The following is a 20,546-nucleotide window of genomic DNA, read 5'->3' as shown; positions in this document are numbered from 1 at the left end:
GCGTAAATCCCCCGACAAAGGTAAGGGGGGGGTTTAGACAGGGCCGGGCGGGTGGGTTAGGTAGGGGAAGGGAGGGGAAGGTGAGGGGAGGGCAAAGGAAAGTTCCCTCCGAGGCCGCTCCGATTTCGGAGCGGCCTTGGAGGGAACGGGGGTAGGCTGCGCGGCTCGGCGCGCGCCGGCTATACAAAATCCATAGCCTTGCACGCGCCGATCCAGGTTTTTAGCAGATACACGCGGCTCCGCGCGTATCTACTAAAATCCAGCGTACTTTTGTTTGCGCCTGGAGCGCAAACAAAAGTAGGCTATTCGCGCTCCTTTTAAAATCCGCCCCATAATGTGTCGCTATCCATCATTATCCGCATCGATAGCAGGCTACAAGAGATGCCAAATAAATAAATAAATGCTCCCTCTCTGCTCGTAGTCAAATCCATCCTAAAAACCTACTTATTTGAGGATTCTTTTCCGTCTTAAATCCTGGCTCTCCATGATCATTGCCACGTTGATTTGAACCACTTATCTATAATTATAATAAATATATTTCTCAAGGTGTCTTATTTGTTCTTTAGTGTGGCTTGACTAGATTGAAAATTCCACGGAGAAGGGATGTCTCTTATATGTATGTGTACAGCGCTGCATACCTCTAGCAGCACTATGGAAATACATAGCAGTAATAAATGTTTAATTTGTGTCATCTATAAAAGAAAGAGGGAGTTCTAAATAGCCCTGGAAACTTACCACCACGTCAACACTGGCACTAAAATGCTCACCCTGGTGCACAACAAGGCTGAACAGGGTAAATGCATGAGCCCTATGATTTGTAGTGGGAAATTATTTTTCTATATTAAAAGTTAATATTTAATAACCACTACATATTAATTTTGCTTGAAATATTAGTGATTCAAATCAGTACTCAGTCAACCATACCCTCCCAAAACCTTACGCTCCCCTTCAAATAAAAAAATCTGAGCCCCAGAGGCTGGGAACCCCCCCCCCCATGCCCCCCCCCATGCCCCCCTTACTTACAAAACTACCCCTGGTAGTCCAGTGGGCACCTGGCGTGTCTCCTAGAACCTGGTCCTGGCAGCCACTGTTTTCCTTAAATAGTGTATGTCTCACATATCTGTGAGATTCCCCTTTGCTTTATTGTAGGAATAATGTTATTTAAACTGAGGAAGAACTGCTTAACCAATCCCAGGGTCAAGCTAGCATAAACCATAAGTGCAGCCTTCTCTGTTGCTGGATCCCACCTCTGGGATGTCCCACTGAGGGATAACAGATAAAAACCTAACAGCTTTCTGGGCCATGATTATAACATTTTAATTTGCTTAAATGGTGTTGTTTTTAATATTGTTTGTAGCTTTGCACAGTACTTAAGAGCTATGCAGCACTGTAAAACACTTGAACCTAAGGGGGTAATTTTCATAGGGATGGTAACTTTCAAACTAGCGAGCGGGCACACATTTGCGCATGAGCGGGGGCCCATGCCCAGGGACTCGGCTATTTTATAACTTGCACATATATATGCATGCAAGTTATAAAATAGCCTAACCGCACGCACTTGTATGACTAATTTTTAAATGGGTGTGCGCATGGGCGCACAAATCCTGCTTTCGACCATGTAAGTCGGGGGATTTTAAGAGGGGCGCACACCCACTCCATTCCTAGTATACCAGTTCATCCACCAGTTCACCCAGTTAACAGCTAGGTCCTCCAACCCTCCCTGGTTTGATAACCTGGTAACTCCCTCCCAGTTACTCCAGACCCTTTAAACCCCCCAGAAATGGCTCGATCCTTTTATTTTATACCTTACGTGACATCCATAGCAGAAGTGAAGTTATGCAGCAGGGGACCTCGGTGCGCACCATGGCACATAAGTAATTTACTCACTCATCTCTTGGCCAGGCCCCAAAATGCCCACACCCAGATCACACCCCCGACTTTTTGCAAACTGGCTAGTGATTTCAGGCTATTCAGGACTTCTCACCTAGTAGAGAGTAATTTGCTAGTTTAGACTGAAAAAGACCCAAAGAGAATAAAATTATCACAATAAAAATATTAATTTGTATGCTAAATATCGCCGGGCGATGACGTCACAGGGTCAGCCGCGGAAGGTGGGGGCCTGAGAGGAGGCTCGCCTGAACAGTCTCTTTCCTTCCTGAGTGCAACGGAACCTGCTGGCGCTGGTGCTGGGGAATTTCCCCTGTCTTCGAAGCTGAGTGGAGTTCTCGAGTCACACGGTGACTGCGAATGGAAGCACTGCAGAGGAGGTGGACTTTTCCTATCCTGGAGTGGGGGGTGAGTCCTTTTTGATTCCACCAAAGACCTCGGTGGTAATGCTTGAGGCATTGCGGGACCTGGTAGCCAGGTTCGGCTGCTCACTTAGGGGGGTCATTTATCAAAGTGCTATATGGTGTTTTCACATGCGTTAAGGCGTTTTCGCATGCGTTAAGCACCTTTAATGCATGCAAAAATGCCTTTAATGCATGCGAAACCACCATAATGCATGGTGCGATGCAAATTAAAAAAATAGAAAGAGTTTGGGGTGGGATTTGTGGCCAAGCTCACAGTTTTGTGAACCAATATTGCATGGCTTTAATGGTAATTTTAACTACACTTTTTTCATTTGTGTAAAGCCATGTGATAGGGCTTTATTGTGTGCTGTGATGTTTTTGTTAGTAGTTTTAAGCTGCTAGAGAGCCAGCCTAGCTGTCAGGGACATTCTACAACCACAGAGGGGGAGGGAGAGAGAGTAGCCATAATGCTCTCATCCTAGGTAGATATTTATATATCTCTAGGAGGCCCACCTAGTAAGTCGAGGTGAGATTTAGGTATTAGTGTAGGGGTTAGGGGCCACTTTGACATTCAAAGTGAGATTGTCGAGCAGAACAGTGCTCTCTTGTGAAGATTTGATGACCTTCGGAGTGAGGAAACTCAGCCAAAGATGAGATTTGTGCAATGTTCTCTCAACCTAGCTTAATGGATTCTCTACCTGGGTAACATCAAGCTAGGTTGAGAGAACATTGTACAAATCTCATCTTTGAGTGAGTTTCCTCTCTCCGAAGGTCATCAAATCTTCACAAGAGAGCACTGTTCTGTTCGTACATCTCATTTTGAATGCGATATTTAGTGCATTTTGATAAATCCAGGCCTTAGGGACCAAGGGATTAAGATGGGGCGACTTAATACAAAAATTGATTCCCTGGAAGAGAAAATGAACAATCAGATTACAGAGGTTAAACAGCTTGAGAAGATGGAATCCTTTTCTACAAAGATGTATGACTGTAATACTAAGTTAATTAAGGACTCCGGTAACATCTCCAGATGTTTGAAATATTTTGAAAATTAAAATAGGCGTTTGAATTTGCGTATATTAAATTTCTGAAAGGTCTTGGGGGAAGAACCTTATATAACCTTTAAAAGTTACCTTAAAGAGATATTAAAGTATGAAGAAGAGAGCTTACCTTCTGTTTAAAAAATGGTTTTTCTGCCTGTATCGGTTAAAGTGAGTAATGTTCAAGAAAAACCAGGGGCTTTGGAAAATTTAGCAAAATTTTTGGAAGTCTCATCTGTGGAAGTATATGATCGTGCTACTTTCCTGGTCACATTTTTATATGAGCAAGATATTAAGTGAAGTAATGCAGAGATATTTTAAAAATATCTCTGCCTGCTTTCCTTCTGAAGAAATCCGAATATATCCGGAATTTACACGTGTGACTCAGGAGAGGAGACGAGAGTTTCTTTCCCTTAAGCCTCAGATAATATCTCTTGGATACTCCTTTTCTTTAAGATATCCTTGTAAATGTTTGATACGTTCTCAGAATGACTCGTTTATTTTCTTTCTACCGGAACAGTTAAAGTCATTTATTAATGCCAGCAACATAACTTTCCAGTCTCTAATAAATATCTAGGTCATGAATATTTTTCACTAATGAGGCAGTGATCACGTTAAGCTTGTTACTTCTTTAAATATTGTTTATGATCTCCCTGTAATTTGTCCCCTCTTAAAACTATTTCCTAAGCTGGGAGTAAGAGTAAGGAAATTGAATCTATATCTTGTTGGATGATGCTTTGTTGGATACCATATATGTTACTCTTATTTTTTCTTTCGGTAAGTAAGTGTTTTCTTACTTGTAAATTTGCTGAAAATGATAAAAATAAAATAAAAATAAAACAACTCATCACTAAGGAACATCAGCATGACATACAACACCACGTACATTCAAAACTCAATCTCCATTATAAAACACCAATAACCTCATAAAAAATAAAATCTATCCATTCTTTCATAAAAGCTTCCTGAAATAAAATAGCTTTTAATTGCTTTCTAAATATTTTTATATATTAAATATTCCAGATCTCAAAAGGTATATTATTCCATAAAGTGGGCCCAAAGATTGAAAGGGCACATTTCCTTGTTTCCTGTAGATGAGCAACCTTGACAGTAGGAAAGTCCTTTAACTTTATATGCTGCTCCACTGGCAACAAATGCAGTTGAACCAGTGGCGGAATAACATGCTCCCTAACAGACGCTCCCAACATCAGTCTGGCTTCAGAATGTTGCAATAAATGTAATGCCTAAATATGGGATTTAGGAAGGCAACATAAAGGAAATTTCAGTAATCAATAGTAGCTAAACAAAGGCTTGAATAACTGTATGGAAATCAGATTGGTTTATTAAAAATTTTAAATGGTAAACTACTTTTAATTTAAAATATTAAGATGACACAGTGCTCATAAATGACAATCATACTCTAAAGTTGAGTCAAAATAAAAGCTCAAATTCTGGACATTGTCCAAAAATAATACTGCAGTTCCATTTATGATGGCCGCTGCCCATGTAGTTCATTTGATTGATTGACTCTCTGGAATCTGTGGTGCAAATACTGTGGCAGCCTTGCCCATTATTATGCTGTCTTGATCAATTCACAGCTTTCCTGTCCTTATTAGTTTATCATGTGGTCTGCTCTAATTATCTAATTTTTAGTGCTGTCAAAATTTGTATGTCAGTGTTGAGAAATTATGATCAAGAGAGAGATACATTTTTTAATAATAAATAAATATTTTTGAAGTGTAAAACCAACAATTTTGCAAATGGGGCTTCACATGTAAAATTGTGCTAAATCATAAAATGTTGGTATTTTTGTATGCAAATTCCCATTTGTGAAGTTTTCGCCAGATAGTTCACTGGCTTCCATATATGAAATCAGGCTTCTAGATCAGGGATTGGCAATCTATGGCTCCAGATTCTCATGGGGCTTTTGATACGTATCTGCAGTTTGTTGCATCTGTCGGTCGCAGATGGCTGCAACCGCTCTGCCTTACCTCTTTTCTACCCTTTTCCTCCTCCTTGGGCAACAAGGCTGCCTCCGGTGCCGAGTAGGGATGTGATTCGTTTTTTGACGATTTAAAAAAATCGTCAGATATATTTTAAATCGTCAAAAATTGTTAGAGTCGCGATATAATAGAAATTCCCCCGATTTATCGTGAAAAATCGTAAATCGGGGGAGGGCGGGAAAACCGGCACACCAAAACAACCCTAAAACCCACCCCGACCCTTTAAAACAAATCCCCCACCCTCCCGAACCCTCCCTTAAGAGCTTGCTGCAATTGGTGGCTCCTTAGTGCACAAGTGGGGGCTAGTGGTTTGGAGAATGTGGTCTTTTTGGTTTGACCTTCAGAGAGTGAGGAGCTGTTTTTATGGCTTCTCCTGATTTGAGTGAGGGTCTGGCTCATGATTGTGGTGCCAGCTTTCTACAGTGTAGCCCCTTGCCTGTCAGGATCTGCCTCCAGTTTGGGAAAGAGAATTTTGTTATATTTTGGGGTATTGTTTTGGATTTTGCCTGTGGTGAAGCCCTGGTCTCTGAAGAGGGACATGCCCTAGATCCGGAGGCCATGAGAGAAGACCTTTGTTCTCTTTCCTTTTGCAAAGGGAAGGGCAGCGATGACTCATCACCTCAGCAGAAGTGTTTAGCACTTTGAAAGTTTTTGCCCCTTTTGGTTGATGAGGTTTATTTATTTGCTGATCTATGTTTTTAATGTTTTAGATTGTCATTGTTTTAATTTCCTCTTTTTAATGTTTATGTCTATTAAATCTGATGCTCTATGTTTTATTGTAAACCGCCTACTACAATATTTTTGATTTAAGCAGTACAGAAATATGTTTAAATAAATCAATAAAATAAAGTACTGGAGCTGGACTGTAATAGCCTGGATCCATCAGGCATCAGACCTTTTCCAATAAAAGATCACGTCAGGAGAAATCCAGATAGAAAAGACAAGAACTTTGGAGACCCACAACTAGATCTCCACCCTTTGGGGACATAGGGCCCAGGCTGGGGATGAACTGGACTCATATGGACCCTAGATAAAATGTGGTACTACATAGAATCCCCCTCACATATATTTCCCTGCCCACCTGGGCTTAGCTGGTTCCCTCACTCCTTGAGGAGTACACATCCATAGAGGAAGGATAGAAGTGACCATAATGTACACATACCAGAGTGAGCACAGATGTAAAGTGGAACTATTTATCTACATGATTCGACTTTTATTTATTATGAGAAATCACAGTAAAGTTTTTGTTGAACATCCAAACTGTGTCCGGTCTGTTCCTAAGCGCCATCACTGAGAGGGTAGAGTAGCACATCACCAGAGGGATTTCACTAAACTGTCTGGGCCTTGAAGGTAAGCCTTCCTCCCAATACAAAATAATCCACTCTTTGGGAACAGAGAACTGGGGAAGTGGTAGAAAAGTTAGCCCCCAGAAATAAATTATTCTATAGACTCTCATGATATAACCAATCCTCAAATAAATAGCTATACATCCTTCCTAGCTAAACAAATAAATGCATTCCATGGAGATGGAATGCCATTCATTGTACAATTTTAGAATTAATCTTAACTTGGTTTCCACATTCCATGGGAACACAGTGAATATAAATGTGGTAATTCTATGCATGCAAAATACAGTAACAAAACATGAGCAAGGCTCCCTGATTGCTTACCAAAACATATTCACGTCTATCACCATCCACAAAGAACAGTCTGAACCCACAGACTTAAATATAGACGCACATTACAGAAGTTAAATGTGGATTATAACACACACCACAGAACTTCAGATTTTTTTTATTAGAAGCATTCTAATAATGCCACAGGTTAGACTGAGTATGTACTTGTTTTTCAACTTTGAGCTATAATTATATATTCCTAGTTTGTTGGGGGGAAGGCTGTTTTTTGGTCCAGTAGTTTCCTTCTGTTCTTTTGGGTTTCCAGTTCAGTTGGGCCATAACACTATGAGCCTTCATTTGAAACTACCTGTGTTTCTTACCCCTCCCCAGTTTTTATATCCCCCCCCGTCTCAGCTCAACCCAGGCATTGCAGTGACAGGGTCCACCAAAAGCAGCTTCCCATGGAATTTACCTAATGAAGACCACTAGAGGTATTGCCGTTGAGCAACAGCTGAGTCTCTTTCTCCCCAGGGCCTGTGAACGCTGCTTCCATAGCATTCCCAGCCTCACCCAGCCCCGCCAATTGAACCCAAGTTAACCGAATGGTAGTACTTGCCACTGAACTGTACTTCTAGTTTTTGTATGTATAGCAGACCCGTTCCCCGGTCTGGTCACCAGATGTCACTGCCCCTATATGAAAGACCTTAATATCATGAGCCATCTATTCCCCTCAGTCTCTCCCACCTGGAGGGTTTGTATTGGATGCCTCAACACTAGTTAACCCAACCATTTTAGGGCACTTTAGGATCAGTTTGAGGAAGCCTTTGAACAGTAGGGATGGTTAAGTTTCACACTCTGGTGAGGCCTCCCAGCTTCATGCAGATAGAGTTTCAGTTAGAAGTGACACCTCATCATGCACTTCTTGCAGTGCTGAGGTATAGCCTGATCCCACTCAACTTTTCTCCACGAGAAGTCCCCCCAGAAATATCAACTAATCAAGAATGGAAGAATAAGACTGGAAGACCCCAAACAGACCTCCACATCTATAGGCCCAGTTCGGGCTGGGTGTCCAGAATGGAGAAGGAGTAAGGTAGGACTGTTTTTCTGTGAAGCTGGGGACCCCACCACCACGATGCCTGGATGGCTGCTGGGTGAGCTTTGCGCATTAAATTTCACCATGGGAGCTCTACCCAGAGGTCTGACTAAAGGACACCTACCTTTAGAGGAAAATCATTCATGTACCATCAATCAGATGTAACTTCAACAATACTGGCAAACGGACTTTAATTTATGATTACCAATCAGCAATTTATGATTACCAGTCAGTAACACCCAGACCATGGTCCTGTCTGATTTATCACAGCCTCTCACCTCATGGGAGACATCTACATTAGTTAAACATACTGGGAAGCAACACACAAACGAGAGCTTACTTCCATAGAAAGAATCCCCCCCCCGGATTTAGAGTCAAGATGGGAGTAAAGTGCTAGCTGGCACAGCCCCTGAAGAGACATAAATATGTTTTTGTGCCCTTGGGGTTAAAACCCCGCTAAGGGTTACATATGCCATAGGTTATTGTTACTTCTGTGGTAGCTGAAGGCATCTGACTTGCAGCATTACATGAAACATAACAATGACTCGTGATAAACAACATGAACTAGTGCCTTATTCATATTTTTTTCCTATTATTCTGTCCCTGCACTGCATTTTTTTTATCTGAGAAAATCTTGCTTATTGTTTCTGTAGTCCTGATTATGTGATTCAGACCACTGCCAATTATATGTGGTAAACCATCCTCAAGAAAAATGTTTTAGGTAAATGACAGATAGAAATGTAACTATCATAATTAGAATCTTTACAACATTCCTGTGTAAACCTCCAAACCAAGCAGTACTATATATTGCAACCTTAGCCAATATGATTGAGCAACCAGAAACAAGAATAATGAAAAATGAATTATGGGCTGAATTTTCAAACTATTTCACGCGTACAGAACGCGGCATTATGTGAGTAAATGATTGTACTCAAATAGCCCGAGGTGCAGTGCCCATAAACGTATGCGCATAACCAGGTTTTGCACATACTTTTCCTTAAACTGGCAAGAGGCATTCCAGAGGGGCAGAGTTCAGACTTATGCGCAGGCTTTTAGATTTGAAAAGTTATGCACACAAGTTCACCCACACAAGTTAGGCTTTCACTAGAACAGATGTAACTTTGTAAGGGTGGGTCTGTGTGTGTACTTAGGCACTTACACATGAATTTTCAAAGCAAACTTATGCGTGGAAGTTCGTTTAGAAAATTCAGGGTAAAACTGCACATGAAAGGTTATAAAATTACCTTCCCTTTGCCATACAAAATGAATTCAATATCCTGTTTTTCTCCACGTTTGAACAATAAAACTGTTGCATTCCTCAAAGGCAAATTTTTCATACAAAATGAAACAATATAAGCAATGTGGATAGCACCTTTAGTTTGAAACATGCATATACTGCTTTTTATTAAGATAAAGACAAAAGAACATATGACTGAGGCCTGGCTGAAAACTACAGTGACTCTAAAGACCTCAGGTTGCGTTAGTTTTTAGGAAATCACACGTGTGGTACAGTCATTTGACTGAGCTTATAATGCAATTGAAATTCAAAGGAATGTATTTTGAAACTTGTTTAAGGAATACTTAAATGAGGGATAGTATTGCAGAACTGGGAAGAAATGAGAAAGAGTCCATTATAAGGTGAAATGCCGTTAGCAAAAACAAATGGCTGGCAAAAGCTTTATACTGATAATATAAAAATAGTCAGTCATTGTAACTGTGGGTTCTGATATTTGCTGTGGTGCTGTACAGAATGAAAACCTTGAAATGTGGGACTATACAGTGTGATAGGGTGAGAAGTACAACCTGCAAGGAACACTTTAGTTATACAGTACACTTACTGAATGGTGAAGGCAGGCAACAAAAACAAGCCATGAAGCAAACAATTCTGCCAAACTAGAGGCAGGTACCAGCCCTGTTCTGTGGAAAGAAGGAAGGTAGAAAAAAAAAATAACATGGTCACCCAAAAGGGGTAAAATGAATTCTCTTTCCCCTTTCTTACCTGAACAGGAGGGATCAGAAGCTCCTTGTCATCAATGTCAATAAGCACATCATCTTTAGGAGTGAGACTCAAGTCATCTAGAATCAAAGAAAGGCCTTAAAAGGAGGCATTACACTGGATTTTTACAAAATATTTTATATACCTCAAGTAGCATGTAAACGGGTATTTATATTTCATGGCCTTTTCCACATTTTCATGATTTATATTAAACTGCTCATTTCATTTCTCAAATTATGCTTGAATCAATTTCAGGCACAAGGTGTTCTTGGTAATTGGACCACATTTATGAGGTCCAAGAATTGTGAAATCAAACTGCATCTCAACATGAGATTATTATGATCCAGTCCTGGTCTTCCAGGAGGTTATTTCTTTTTAAAGCCCACTTACGTTTGAAATTAAATATGCACAAAACGTAGACCAATTTTAAAAAACACACTTGCATACTTTCACTTTGAAAATTATCCCACCAAAACTGTTTGTATGCAATTACACCTTCAAATTTGTGCACAGCTAATTTTTGGAAGATAGGGAATATTTACCCAAACATACTTTTGAAAATGCAAAAGTATTGTGCATATAAATGCAAACCCCTCTTCAACTCTGCCTTCTAGAACATCTCTGCTCACTGCAGGTAAACTTGCATGCATACAATCTATACCCATGTAAGTTTATCCCAATATCGGGTGATATGACCTAATAGGCTATTTCTGTGGGTAAATCACTGTTTTATCTGCAGAAATGCCTTTGAAAATTAACTTCCTAAAGTCTAACCAAAGGCATTCAACAGGAAAAAAAACCATATCAGATTAATCTAGGGTGAAATTTAGGAAGTCGAGATTGGCATTATATCTTATGAAGGTATTGTCACATGGGTTTTATTCCAAATCACCAAGATGCAATATTCTAAAGCTATACACCATCATTCAGGAAATAATTTTCAAAACGTTTATCTGTGTAAACAGATGTTTTACTTGTGTAAATAGCTTCCTTGAAAATTGCATTACCACCTCTCCCTCCCCCAACTTCCTCTCAATGTGTTCACGGCACAAGTACTTTTACCCATGGGGAAAAAGGGTGGAGATAGATTAGCGGAGTGAAGTTACTCATGGAATTTCATTTTTAAATTCCTGCATATACTTTAATACACATTCTGTACCCCTGTTGCACAAAGTATTTGCATTCCTTCACTAGCCCAAATTTGAACATTAGCTTGTAGGCCCGTGAGTACCCTGTTGAAACAGAAATTGTGAGGATCTGTTCGGTGGAACAAAGACAGAAAAGATTTTTATTCTCCTCTATCCTGCAAAATTCTAAGTCACCCCATCTACCACATATCCAAAAATATTCAGCTGCTGCAGTATTTATCATGTTTGAAAAAGATATTTGAGATGACATGGGATATGTTTTTTACCCACTGAATTTTGTAGAACAGAGGCAATAATGAAATAAACGTTTTCAGTCCCTATAGACCACCAAGCCCTATGGGCATTTTAAAAAATTGCCAACTACGTGATGCACTAACACTGTACACTTCAAAAAAAGCCCAGTCTGCCTGATTGGATATAGTTTCTTGTTTTGTAGTTTTTCATCAATTTAGGACACTACAGCAATTAATGAAGAAATTAGAACTCATTTTTCCTCACTTAAAATCCAGTGCTGTTGAGAAAATCCCACCTGCGTGTGCCTCAGTGGAATCTGTCTCTTCCTTGTACGGATCACAGAAGAACTCTTCCAAAGACCTGATGGTGCACTGGCCAACCACGGGCTTCCTCCCAAACTGCCTGTTGTCAATGACTTTCACAACGATAGGCGGGGTGTACAGGTCTTCCATAGGTAACCGCTAACAAAGGAAAAGGAAAAGGCTAAGAAACCATTTGTTTTTAGCCAAGTATTCCAATTAATTTTCTCAGTAAGGATAAGGTCATTATCCTTAAAGTAAATTAATCATGATAAGAAATGGGAAAGGGGCCCTAGGTGTAGCATAAAAACCTCCATTTTTATTTATTTATTACTAAAACATCCAGTGTGTTGCAACAGGTAGAAAGGTTAAATATAATTGTTTTATTTGGAGGAGGTTTTATTTGGAGGAGGTTAGATTGGTGGCATTAGCAGGGGATCACATTTTTTTTCTCTCTCCTCTGCCACCCTACTCAGTCACAATCTCTATTTCTACCCCAGTCTCTCTTCACCCTTCCCCAGTCTCCCACCAACCCCCCAATCTATCACTCTCCTAAGTCTCTCTCCCACCTCCATTCTTATTTGGTCTACCAGTGTCCCTGTACCCTCAAACCAGTCTCTAAGTCTCCATCCATGCCCCAGTCTTTTAATCTCCCTCTTCTCCCATGTCCCTCAGTCCCTCACTATACTTCTCTTCCAGACTCCTCCCCCCTCCCCACCTTAAGGAAGAGTAGTCCCTCCGGGCCCACACCTCATATCACAGCTCCCACTGCTCCTGGTCAACTGGCTCTATCTTCACTCCCATCCCACTCTAGACATGACTTCTCTTGGTCATCCCTTTCCTAACAGGTCTCCCCATTTCATACTACACCCCATTTGTAGTGGGTTAGTGAATGTGCAAAGTCTACTTTATGGGGAATATATATAAGCACACAAACATTGTGTCACAGCTTGACTCCTCCACTTCCTGCAATGTGTTCCATCACCTGCATTCCAGGTCAACACAGGCATTCTAGTATCACCCTGTGCCTGCCATGCCTGCCATGCAGAAGGGGGAAGATTTAAAAATACTCTCAGTGGTTTCATCATGCAGTTCTCAAGAGACCAATTTCTCTTTTCTTGCACATGCAAGCAAGTACAATAATGCATCGTAAGAAATTAAATGATAATGCAGTAGAGAAACATAGCGAAATGTCGCAAGTCGTGTCTCACTCTTTCCCTTTTTCCATTTCAAAGTCCTCAGTTTTGCACAACTCTAAAATAATTTGTTACACAGAATATAAATTAGAATGCTATCATCCGATGAATGCAATAATTGCAAACTTTATATAGTATCTATTATTCATCCATGGTAATTTAAAATATTGAAGGCACTGGATGTCAATATTCAAAAGAATTTGAATGGATATGGATAAGTTCTGAAATTAGCTGGGTAAATCTGGGGTCTGAATATTTTCCCCATCTGACCAGAGAAAGCTTTAGCTGGATAACAAAAAAGGCGTTCCAGGGAGGGCAGGGTTTAAACTTAGCCGAGTAGCACTGTACAGTTTAGCCTTTTAGGTCTAGTCATCCTCTAAGCGGGACTAAAGTTATTTGGATACGTGTACCCGGGTGCGTGCCAAGGAAGACATTTTAAAAAAAATGCAAGTGGGCCTTCACGTCCAATCCCACAACCCCCACCTCACAAAACAGTTGAAATAAAGGCAGGCTAGAGACCAATCCTCCTCCCATCCCCCAACCCATCAAATGTAAAAAAACAATAAAATCAAATAAATCGGCCGTAGCACCCTGAGGCCATCGCTCTCCTCCCACCCCCCACCCCCCCGCCGTCAACGGAAAAGTGGCTGAGCCCCCTCCTGCCCTGCCGATCCTGTTGTACCACAGATCTTTAACAATATGCATGCCATTTTTTTTTTAGGAAAAACAGACTTCTACCAGAAAAGATCTAAAAGGGAGAATATCACAAATAATGTAATAAAGGCAAACTTGTCAATCAGAAGTGAAGGCAGGTTTTTCTTTTTTTCCTTGTTCCTTTTCCATTGGTTTTCATATACTCAAACAAGGATGTCAAACATATAGGCATATGGGGGTAGATTGTCAAACCTACGCACGGGCATAAATGTGCGCATGCTACCCGGCGCTCGCACATGGACGCCCGATTTTATGACATGCGTGCGCAGGCGCTCGCATGTCATAAAATCGGGGGTCGGCACATGCAAGGGGGTGCACATTAGTGCAACTTGCGTGTGCCGACGCTCGCAGCCTTCTCCCATTCTCTCCCAGGCTGCTCCAATTTAGGAATGGCCTGGGAGAGAACTTCCCTACCCCCTAATCTAGCCTTCCCACCCCTTCCCCTAACCTACCCATCCCCTAGCCTTATCCTACCCCCCTCCAAAAAAAGTTATTTAACCTTTTGCGCCTGCTTAAAGCAGGCACAGGTTGCACGCACCGGCACCCTGCCGGCATGCGATCCCTCGGCACAGCGGCAAATGGCCGCTGTGCCGGGGACCTCTAACTCTGCCCTGCCTTGCCCCCTCTCCCCCTTTTTCGAAGCCCCAGGACTTAAACGCATCCCGGGGTTTTACACGCAACGCTGGGCCTTTATAAAATAGGCCCGATGCACATAGGGCTTTGAAAATCTGCCCCATAGTTTTCTTCTAGGGGTACTGATGTTTGGCACTGTGGGTTGTTTTTTTTCAAAATCTAAAAATGCTTTTATATTTTTATAGCAGAGGGTATATGTGAGTTATACATAATAAAAAAACATCTTAATTGTATTTGTAATTTATAGGTTTGAGCCTTACCACTTCCATGAAGAGCACACAAACATCAAAATTGGGATTCTTTTTGACATTTTTTATGACACATGATGAAACCGTCTGACCTCCACACTCCACAAGAAGGCTGGGAGATGTCACACTGGCCAGCTGGTAGCTCTTCAGATTCCTCACTCCCCATGCCAAGATCTACAACTCAAAGATGTAATAATTGCATAACTGCAGCAAAGAATTTATCCAACTATAAATATATAAATATACATCCGCCGGTCTCATCTTGAGATGTGCATATATCAAGTCCGCTAGTTTTCCATTCGTTGCAGTGATCGTACCGGTGAGCATTAACAAAACAATTACAAGCATTGAAAGTTAATGTAATCTGGCAGTAACGGGGGATAACTAGAAATAAAATGAGACACCAGACTTTCAGTATATTACAAAAAATTGCAACATTGAATATAAAGGGCCTGTCTTCCCAAGTCTAATATAAGGAAAATCCCTTAGACAAATTCTTTAAAGGTAGAATGCTTTGAAGAGCATTTTTCTTACTGTGCTTTCTTTAGTTTGCACCTAAAGGAACTCACCTCAATGGCGGTACGTTGCAGAACTGGTTTGATTCCTTGTGGGACCATGAAGAGATTATTCTCCCTCTGTGGTGGTGGATACGGTAGGTCTGTATCTGCAGACTGTGTAGGATAAATATCCATATCAGTTTTTGAAAGTTCACACATCATAGCTAAAGCATTCTCTTCAAATCTATTTTCAGTTCAACAGGCATGAATAAACAATCCTTCACTCACTAGACATTAGGGATGTGAATCGTTTTAGGACGATTAAAATTATCGTCCGATAATTTTAATATCGTCTTAAACCGTTATGGAACACAATACAATAGAGATTCTAACGATTTATCGTTATAAATCGTTAGAATCGTGAGCCAGCACACTAAAACCCCCTAAAACCCACCCCCGACCCTTTAAATTAAATCCCCCACCCTCCCGAACCCCCCCCAAATGAGTTAAATAACCTGCGGGTCCAACGGCGGTCCGGAACGGCAGCGGTCCGGAACAGGCTCCTGCTCCTGAATCTTGTTGTCTTCAGCCGGCGCCATTTTCCAAAATGGCGCCGAAAAATGGCGGCGGCCATAGACGAACACGATTGGACGGCAGGAGGTCCTTCCGGACCCCCGCTGGACTTTTGGCAAGTCTCGTGGGGGTCAGGAGGCCCCCCACAAGCTGGCCAAAAGTTCCTGGAGGTCCAGCAGGGGTCAGGGAGCGATTTCCCGCCGCGAATCGTTTTCGTACGGAAAATGGCGCCGGCAGGAGATCGACTGCAGGAGGTTGTTCAGCGAGGCGCCGGAACCCTCGCTGAACGACCTCCTGCAGTCGATCTCCTGCCGGCGCCATTTTCCGTACGAAAACGATTCGCGGCGGGAAATCGCTCCCTGACCCCCGCTGGACCTCCAGGAACTTTTGGCCAGCTTGTGGGGGGCCTCCTGACCCCCACGAGACTTGCCAAAAGTCCAGCGGGGGTCCGGAAGGACCTCCTGCCGTCCAATCGTGTTCGTCTATGGCCGCCGCCATTTTTCGGCGCCATTTTGGAAAATGGCGCCGGCTGAAGACAACAAGATTCAGGAGCAGGAGCCCGTTCCGGACCGCTGCCGTTCCGGACCGCCGCTGGACCCGCAGGTTATTTAACTCATTTGGGGGGGGTTCGGGAGGGTGGGGGATTTAATTTAAAGGGTCGGGGGTGGGTTTTAGGGGGTTTTAATGTGCCGGTTTTGCGATTTTTAGATTTTTAGATTTTTCACGATTTTTCACGATTTTTCACGATATTTTACCCCCCCAAACGGCAACAATACGATTCCCTCCCCCTCCCAGCCGAAATCGATCGTTAAGACGATCGAGGACACGATTCACATCCCTACTAGACATTACTTTTATGTTAAAAGAGAAAGTCAAAAGTTACAAAGTTTTAAGTCTATCATCAACAAATGTAGGACCTGATTTTCTAAGGCTTCTCTTCTGTTCTGTGTTTATGATAGGGCTTCTCAAATCTGTCCCAGGCACCCCCACAGCCAGATGGGATTCCAGGATATCCACAATGAATATGCATGTGATAAATTTACATATAATATATTTCCAGTATGTGCTAATATATCTCGTGTATTTTCATTATCGGGTGAATTTTCAAAACGTTACACGAGTAAAAGTTTGCATATACTCAAGTAGCATCTATTCACGTATTCCTTATTTTACAAAAACTTGAAAATATACATGTAATTTCACTGTTGCATGCACATATGCGTGTGTAAAAAAGGGGCGGTCTAGGGGCATTCTGAGATTAGCAAACATTTACACACAAAGGGGGTCATTTTCAAAAGGGATCGCACGCGACAATGGACTTTTCACGTGCGATACCTAGATTGGGGCAGGCTCTGGGCAGCATCAGCACCAGAAGGGGAGGAGTCGGGGCGGCACTGGGGCGGATGACGTGAAGACGTCGCTGACAGTGAAAAGGTAAGGACCCTTTTCGCCGCCAGTTTCGCACCCATTAGCACCACCTTTTGCGATGGCGCTATTGGGTGCGAAAGCCGCAGTGATCACACCACGGAGGTGCAATCGCTGCCGGCTTTCGCAGGCCCGCCCCCCGCTTTGCCACCCCGCCCCCCGTCACCGCCGGATTTTCTAAGGTCTGCGAAAATCCAGGCCATAGACGGCAACTTTTAACTCGGAGAGCAGGTGCACATGTGCATGGGTTCGTCAGCTTGCACCCAGGGATACAGCCATTTTTTTAATATAGCCTGACTGCACGCACATGTGCACGCAGTTTTAAGTGGGTGCGATTCTGTGCACACAAATGCCATTTCTACCGCGTAAATGGGGGGATTTTATAAAATACATGTACCGATGCCATTACCAATTTTCCCAGTTCACCCAGCTAAGAGATAGGACTTCCAAACCCCCCCTCCCCCAGTTTAATACTCTTCCTTCCCCTCTGTTAGACCTGACCCTTAAAACCCCTCTGATCTGTGTAGATTTTTTTTGTTTTATAGTGACACATCATCCATAGCAGAAGTAAAGTTATGCTACAGAGGATCTGGGTGCCTGCCAGTATGCATAAGTATTTGCACGCTAATTTCGAGTTTAAATCTAGGAACGCATATACCCCGCACATGATCTACCCCCTTTTTTAAACTTTTCATTTGTGCACTCAGTGGCAAGTATGCACATATTCAAGTGGCTTTTAAAATCCGCTCGACCCAACATATTCACACGTCGCGTTTTTAAAATTCACCTTATAAGTTGTTATTTTAAAACACATGTAGATTTACCAACTTAATTTTACGGAGTAAGTGATGTTAAACAACTTTATTGTGTACTAATGGCTGGGAGGGACATCTAGGTGAGCAGAGAGGAGCTCAGGCTGAAGAACCAGGAGGGTTCTCTATCAGTGATCCCTCTAACCTGCAATTGTGTGGGTGCACGCACAACTTTTTAGGATTTACTGCAGAAATATTTCCCCTTAGCACACTGGAAAGCTTGGCAAGGCCGCAGCCTGAAGACGGAAACAAGGCCGGCAGGGCCACAGTGAAGCCCATTCCAACATGGCACAAAGAGGGAATGAAGACTGGCAGAGCCATGGTGGAGCCCATCCTGCTGTGACCCCAAGATGGAATCAAGTCCAGTGGGGCCACAGTGGAGCCTATGCTACCATTGCTCAGATGGAATCAAGGCTGCAGGGCTGTGCCCAGAGAAAAGAAGGTCTTGAGAGAGACAGAGTGTGTGTGTGTGAAAAAGAAACAGCTTGAGTGCATGTGTATGTGTGAGAGAGAACCTATGTACATGTGTGTATGAGAGAGCCTGTGTGCATGTGTTTGTGTGAGAGAGAGAGCCTGAGTGCATGTATGTGAGCCTGTGTGTCACATATAGAATCTCACAGGCATGAGTGTGAGTGTCAGCCTGCGCCCAGGGACTTGTATATTTTATAACTTGTGCACATATATGCGCACATATTATATAAAAGCCTGGCCACGTACACATGTGCACCAAATTTTAAGTGGGTGTGCGTAAGTAGGGCGATTTTAAAAGGGGCATACGCCCACATCATTCCCAGTTCACCCAGTTAAGAGCTTGATCCTCCAAACCCCCCTAGTTTTATTTATTTATTTATTTATTTATTTATTTAAGTTTTTTATATACCAACATTCAAGACGATAGTCCCATCATGCTGGTTCACAAGAAACAGGAGTGCAAATTATAATAAACTTAACAACGTGAACAATAGTGCAGAAAAAGCAGTTACATGTAACAAGGAAATATAGAACTTGGAGTAAGAAGGAAGATGAAGATCAGATAATTACATATAATAACATTGTAAGAGGTGGCTATTAATGATATTGCTGGCGATGTGTGTTGATAGTTGGGAGTTAAATAATGTTGGAGTTAGGAAAGGCCTGCGTAAACAGCCAGGTCTTAAGTCTTTTCTTGAAGGTTGAGATGCTGGGTTCCATAGAAACATAGAAACATAGAAATGACGGCAGAAGAAGACCGAATGGCCCATCCAGTCTGCCCAGCAAGCCTCACACATTTTTTCTCTCATTCTTATCTGTTACTCTTAGCTCCTTGTTCTATTCCCCTTCCACCCCCACCATTAATGTAGAGAGCAGTGATGGAGCTGCATGCAAGTGAAATATCTAGCTTGATTAGTTAGGGGTAGTAGGGGCAGTAACCGCTGCGATAAGCAAGCTACACCCATGCTTATTTGTTTTACCTAGACTATGTTGTACAGCTCTTGTTGGTTTTTTTTTTCTTCTCCCCTGCTGTAGAAGCAGAGAGCCATGCTGGATATGCCTTGAAAGTGAAGTATCAGGCACATTTGGTTGGGGTAGTAACCGCCGTAACAAGCCAGCTACTCCTCGCTTTGTGATTGCGAATCCTTTTTTTTTTCTTCACCCCTGTCGTTGAAGCTATGCAGGATATGCGTGAAGCATCAGTTTTTTGTTGTTTTTTTTTTTGTTTTTTTTCCCCCCTGCCGTTGAAGCAGAGAACTATGCTGGAAATGCGTGATGTATCAGTCTTTCTCCCATGCCGATGCAGCAGAGAACCATGCTGGATATGCATGGAAAGTGAAGTATCAGGCATATTTGGTTTGGGGTAGTAACTGCCGTAACAAGCCAGCTACTCCCCGCGTTTTGAGTGCGAACCCTTTTTCTTCTCCTTTGCCGTTGTAGCAGAGAGCTCTGCTGGATGTGTGAAGTATCAGTTATTCTTCTCCCCTGTCATTGAAGCAGAGAGCTATGCTGTATATGCATTGAAAGTGAAGTATCAGGCATATTTGGTTTGGGGTAGTAACCGCCGTAACAAGCCAGCTACTCCCCTCTTTATGAGTGCAAATCCTTTTTTCCATTACCTCTTGCTGTTGAAGCTTAGAGCGATGTAGGAGTCACAGTAAGCATGTGTATGTTTATTTAATAAGGGTATTGTGTCAATAGCCATCATTCTGGCGAGTCACCCACTCTTCATTGGCGGCCTCTTGACTTTATGGATCCGCAGTGTTTATCCCACGCCCCTTTGAAGTCTTTCACAGTTCTGGTCTTCACCACTTCCTCCGGAAGGGCATTCCAGGCATCCACCACCCTCTCCATTCTAAGATCTGGGGGGATGGAGTTCCATAAGGTAGGACCGGCTGTGGAGAAGGCCCGATCTCTTAGCGTAATGTGTCTGGTAGTTTTGGCTGGAGGTACTTGAAGTGATCCTTTGTAAGCATCTCTTGTCGGTCTTGTTGAGTTGTGTAATCGGAGGGGGATATGAAGATCAATTGGGGCTAGTTGATGGATGTTTTTGAATATGGTGAGAATGGCCTTGTAGATTATTCTGAAGTGGATGGGCAACCAGTGGAGGCCCATCAAGATAGGGGTTATATGTTCTCTTCTCCTGGTGTTAGTGAGTATACGGGCGGAGGCATTTTGGACCATTTGCAGTGGTTTGGTGTGTGATGAGGGGAGACCAAGCAAGATGGTGTTACAATAGTCCAGCTTAGCAAAGATG

The 20,546-nt window shown here is 42.4% G+C and overlaps 1 protein-coding gene across 4 annotated transcripts in view; it reads right to left on the bottom strand.

Moving 5' to 3' along the window:
- The window catches only part of DYSF (dysferlin), a 731,032-nt gene that overhangs the window by 172,299 nt on the left and 538,187 nt on the right, over positions 1-20,546 (bottom strand). For all 4 annotated transcript variants that reach the window (XM_029594483.1, XM_029594497.1, XM_029594488.1 and 1 more), the window contains 4 exons: positions 15,081-15,182; positions 14,524-14,685; positions 11,717-11,882; positions 10,043-10,119 (listed from right to left, as the gene is read on the bottom strand). In XM_029594483.1, coding sequence (XP_029450343.1) covers positions 10,043-10,119; positions 11,717-11,882; positions 14,524-14,685; positions 15,081-15,182 — 507 coding nt within the window. The remainder of the gene's footprint in view (positions 1-10,042; positions 10,120-11,716; positions 11,883-14,523; positions 14,686-15,080; positions 15,183-20,546) is intronic.

Source organism: Rhinatrema bivittatum, chromosome 1 (genome assembly GCF_901001135.1).
Source record: "Rhinatrema bivittatum chromosome 1, aRhiBiv1.1, whole genome shotgun sequence".
In the NCBI taxonomy this organism is placed as follows: domain Eukaryota; kingdom Metazoa; phylum Chordata; class Amphibia; order Gymnophiona; family Rhinatrematidae; genus Rhinatrema; species Rhinatrema bivittatum.
This window is presented reverse-complemented; position numbering and strand designations above follow the sequence as displayed.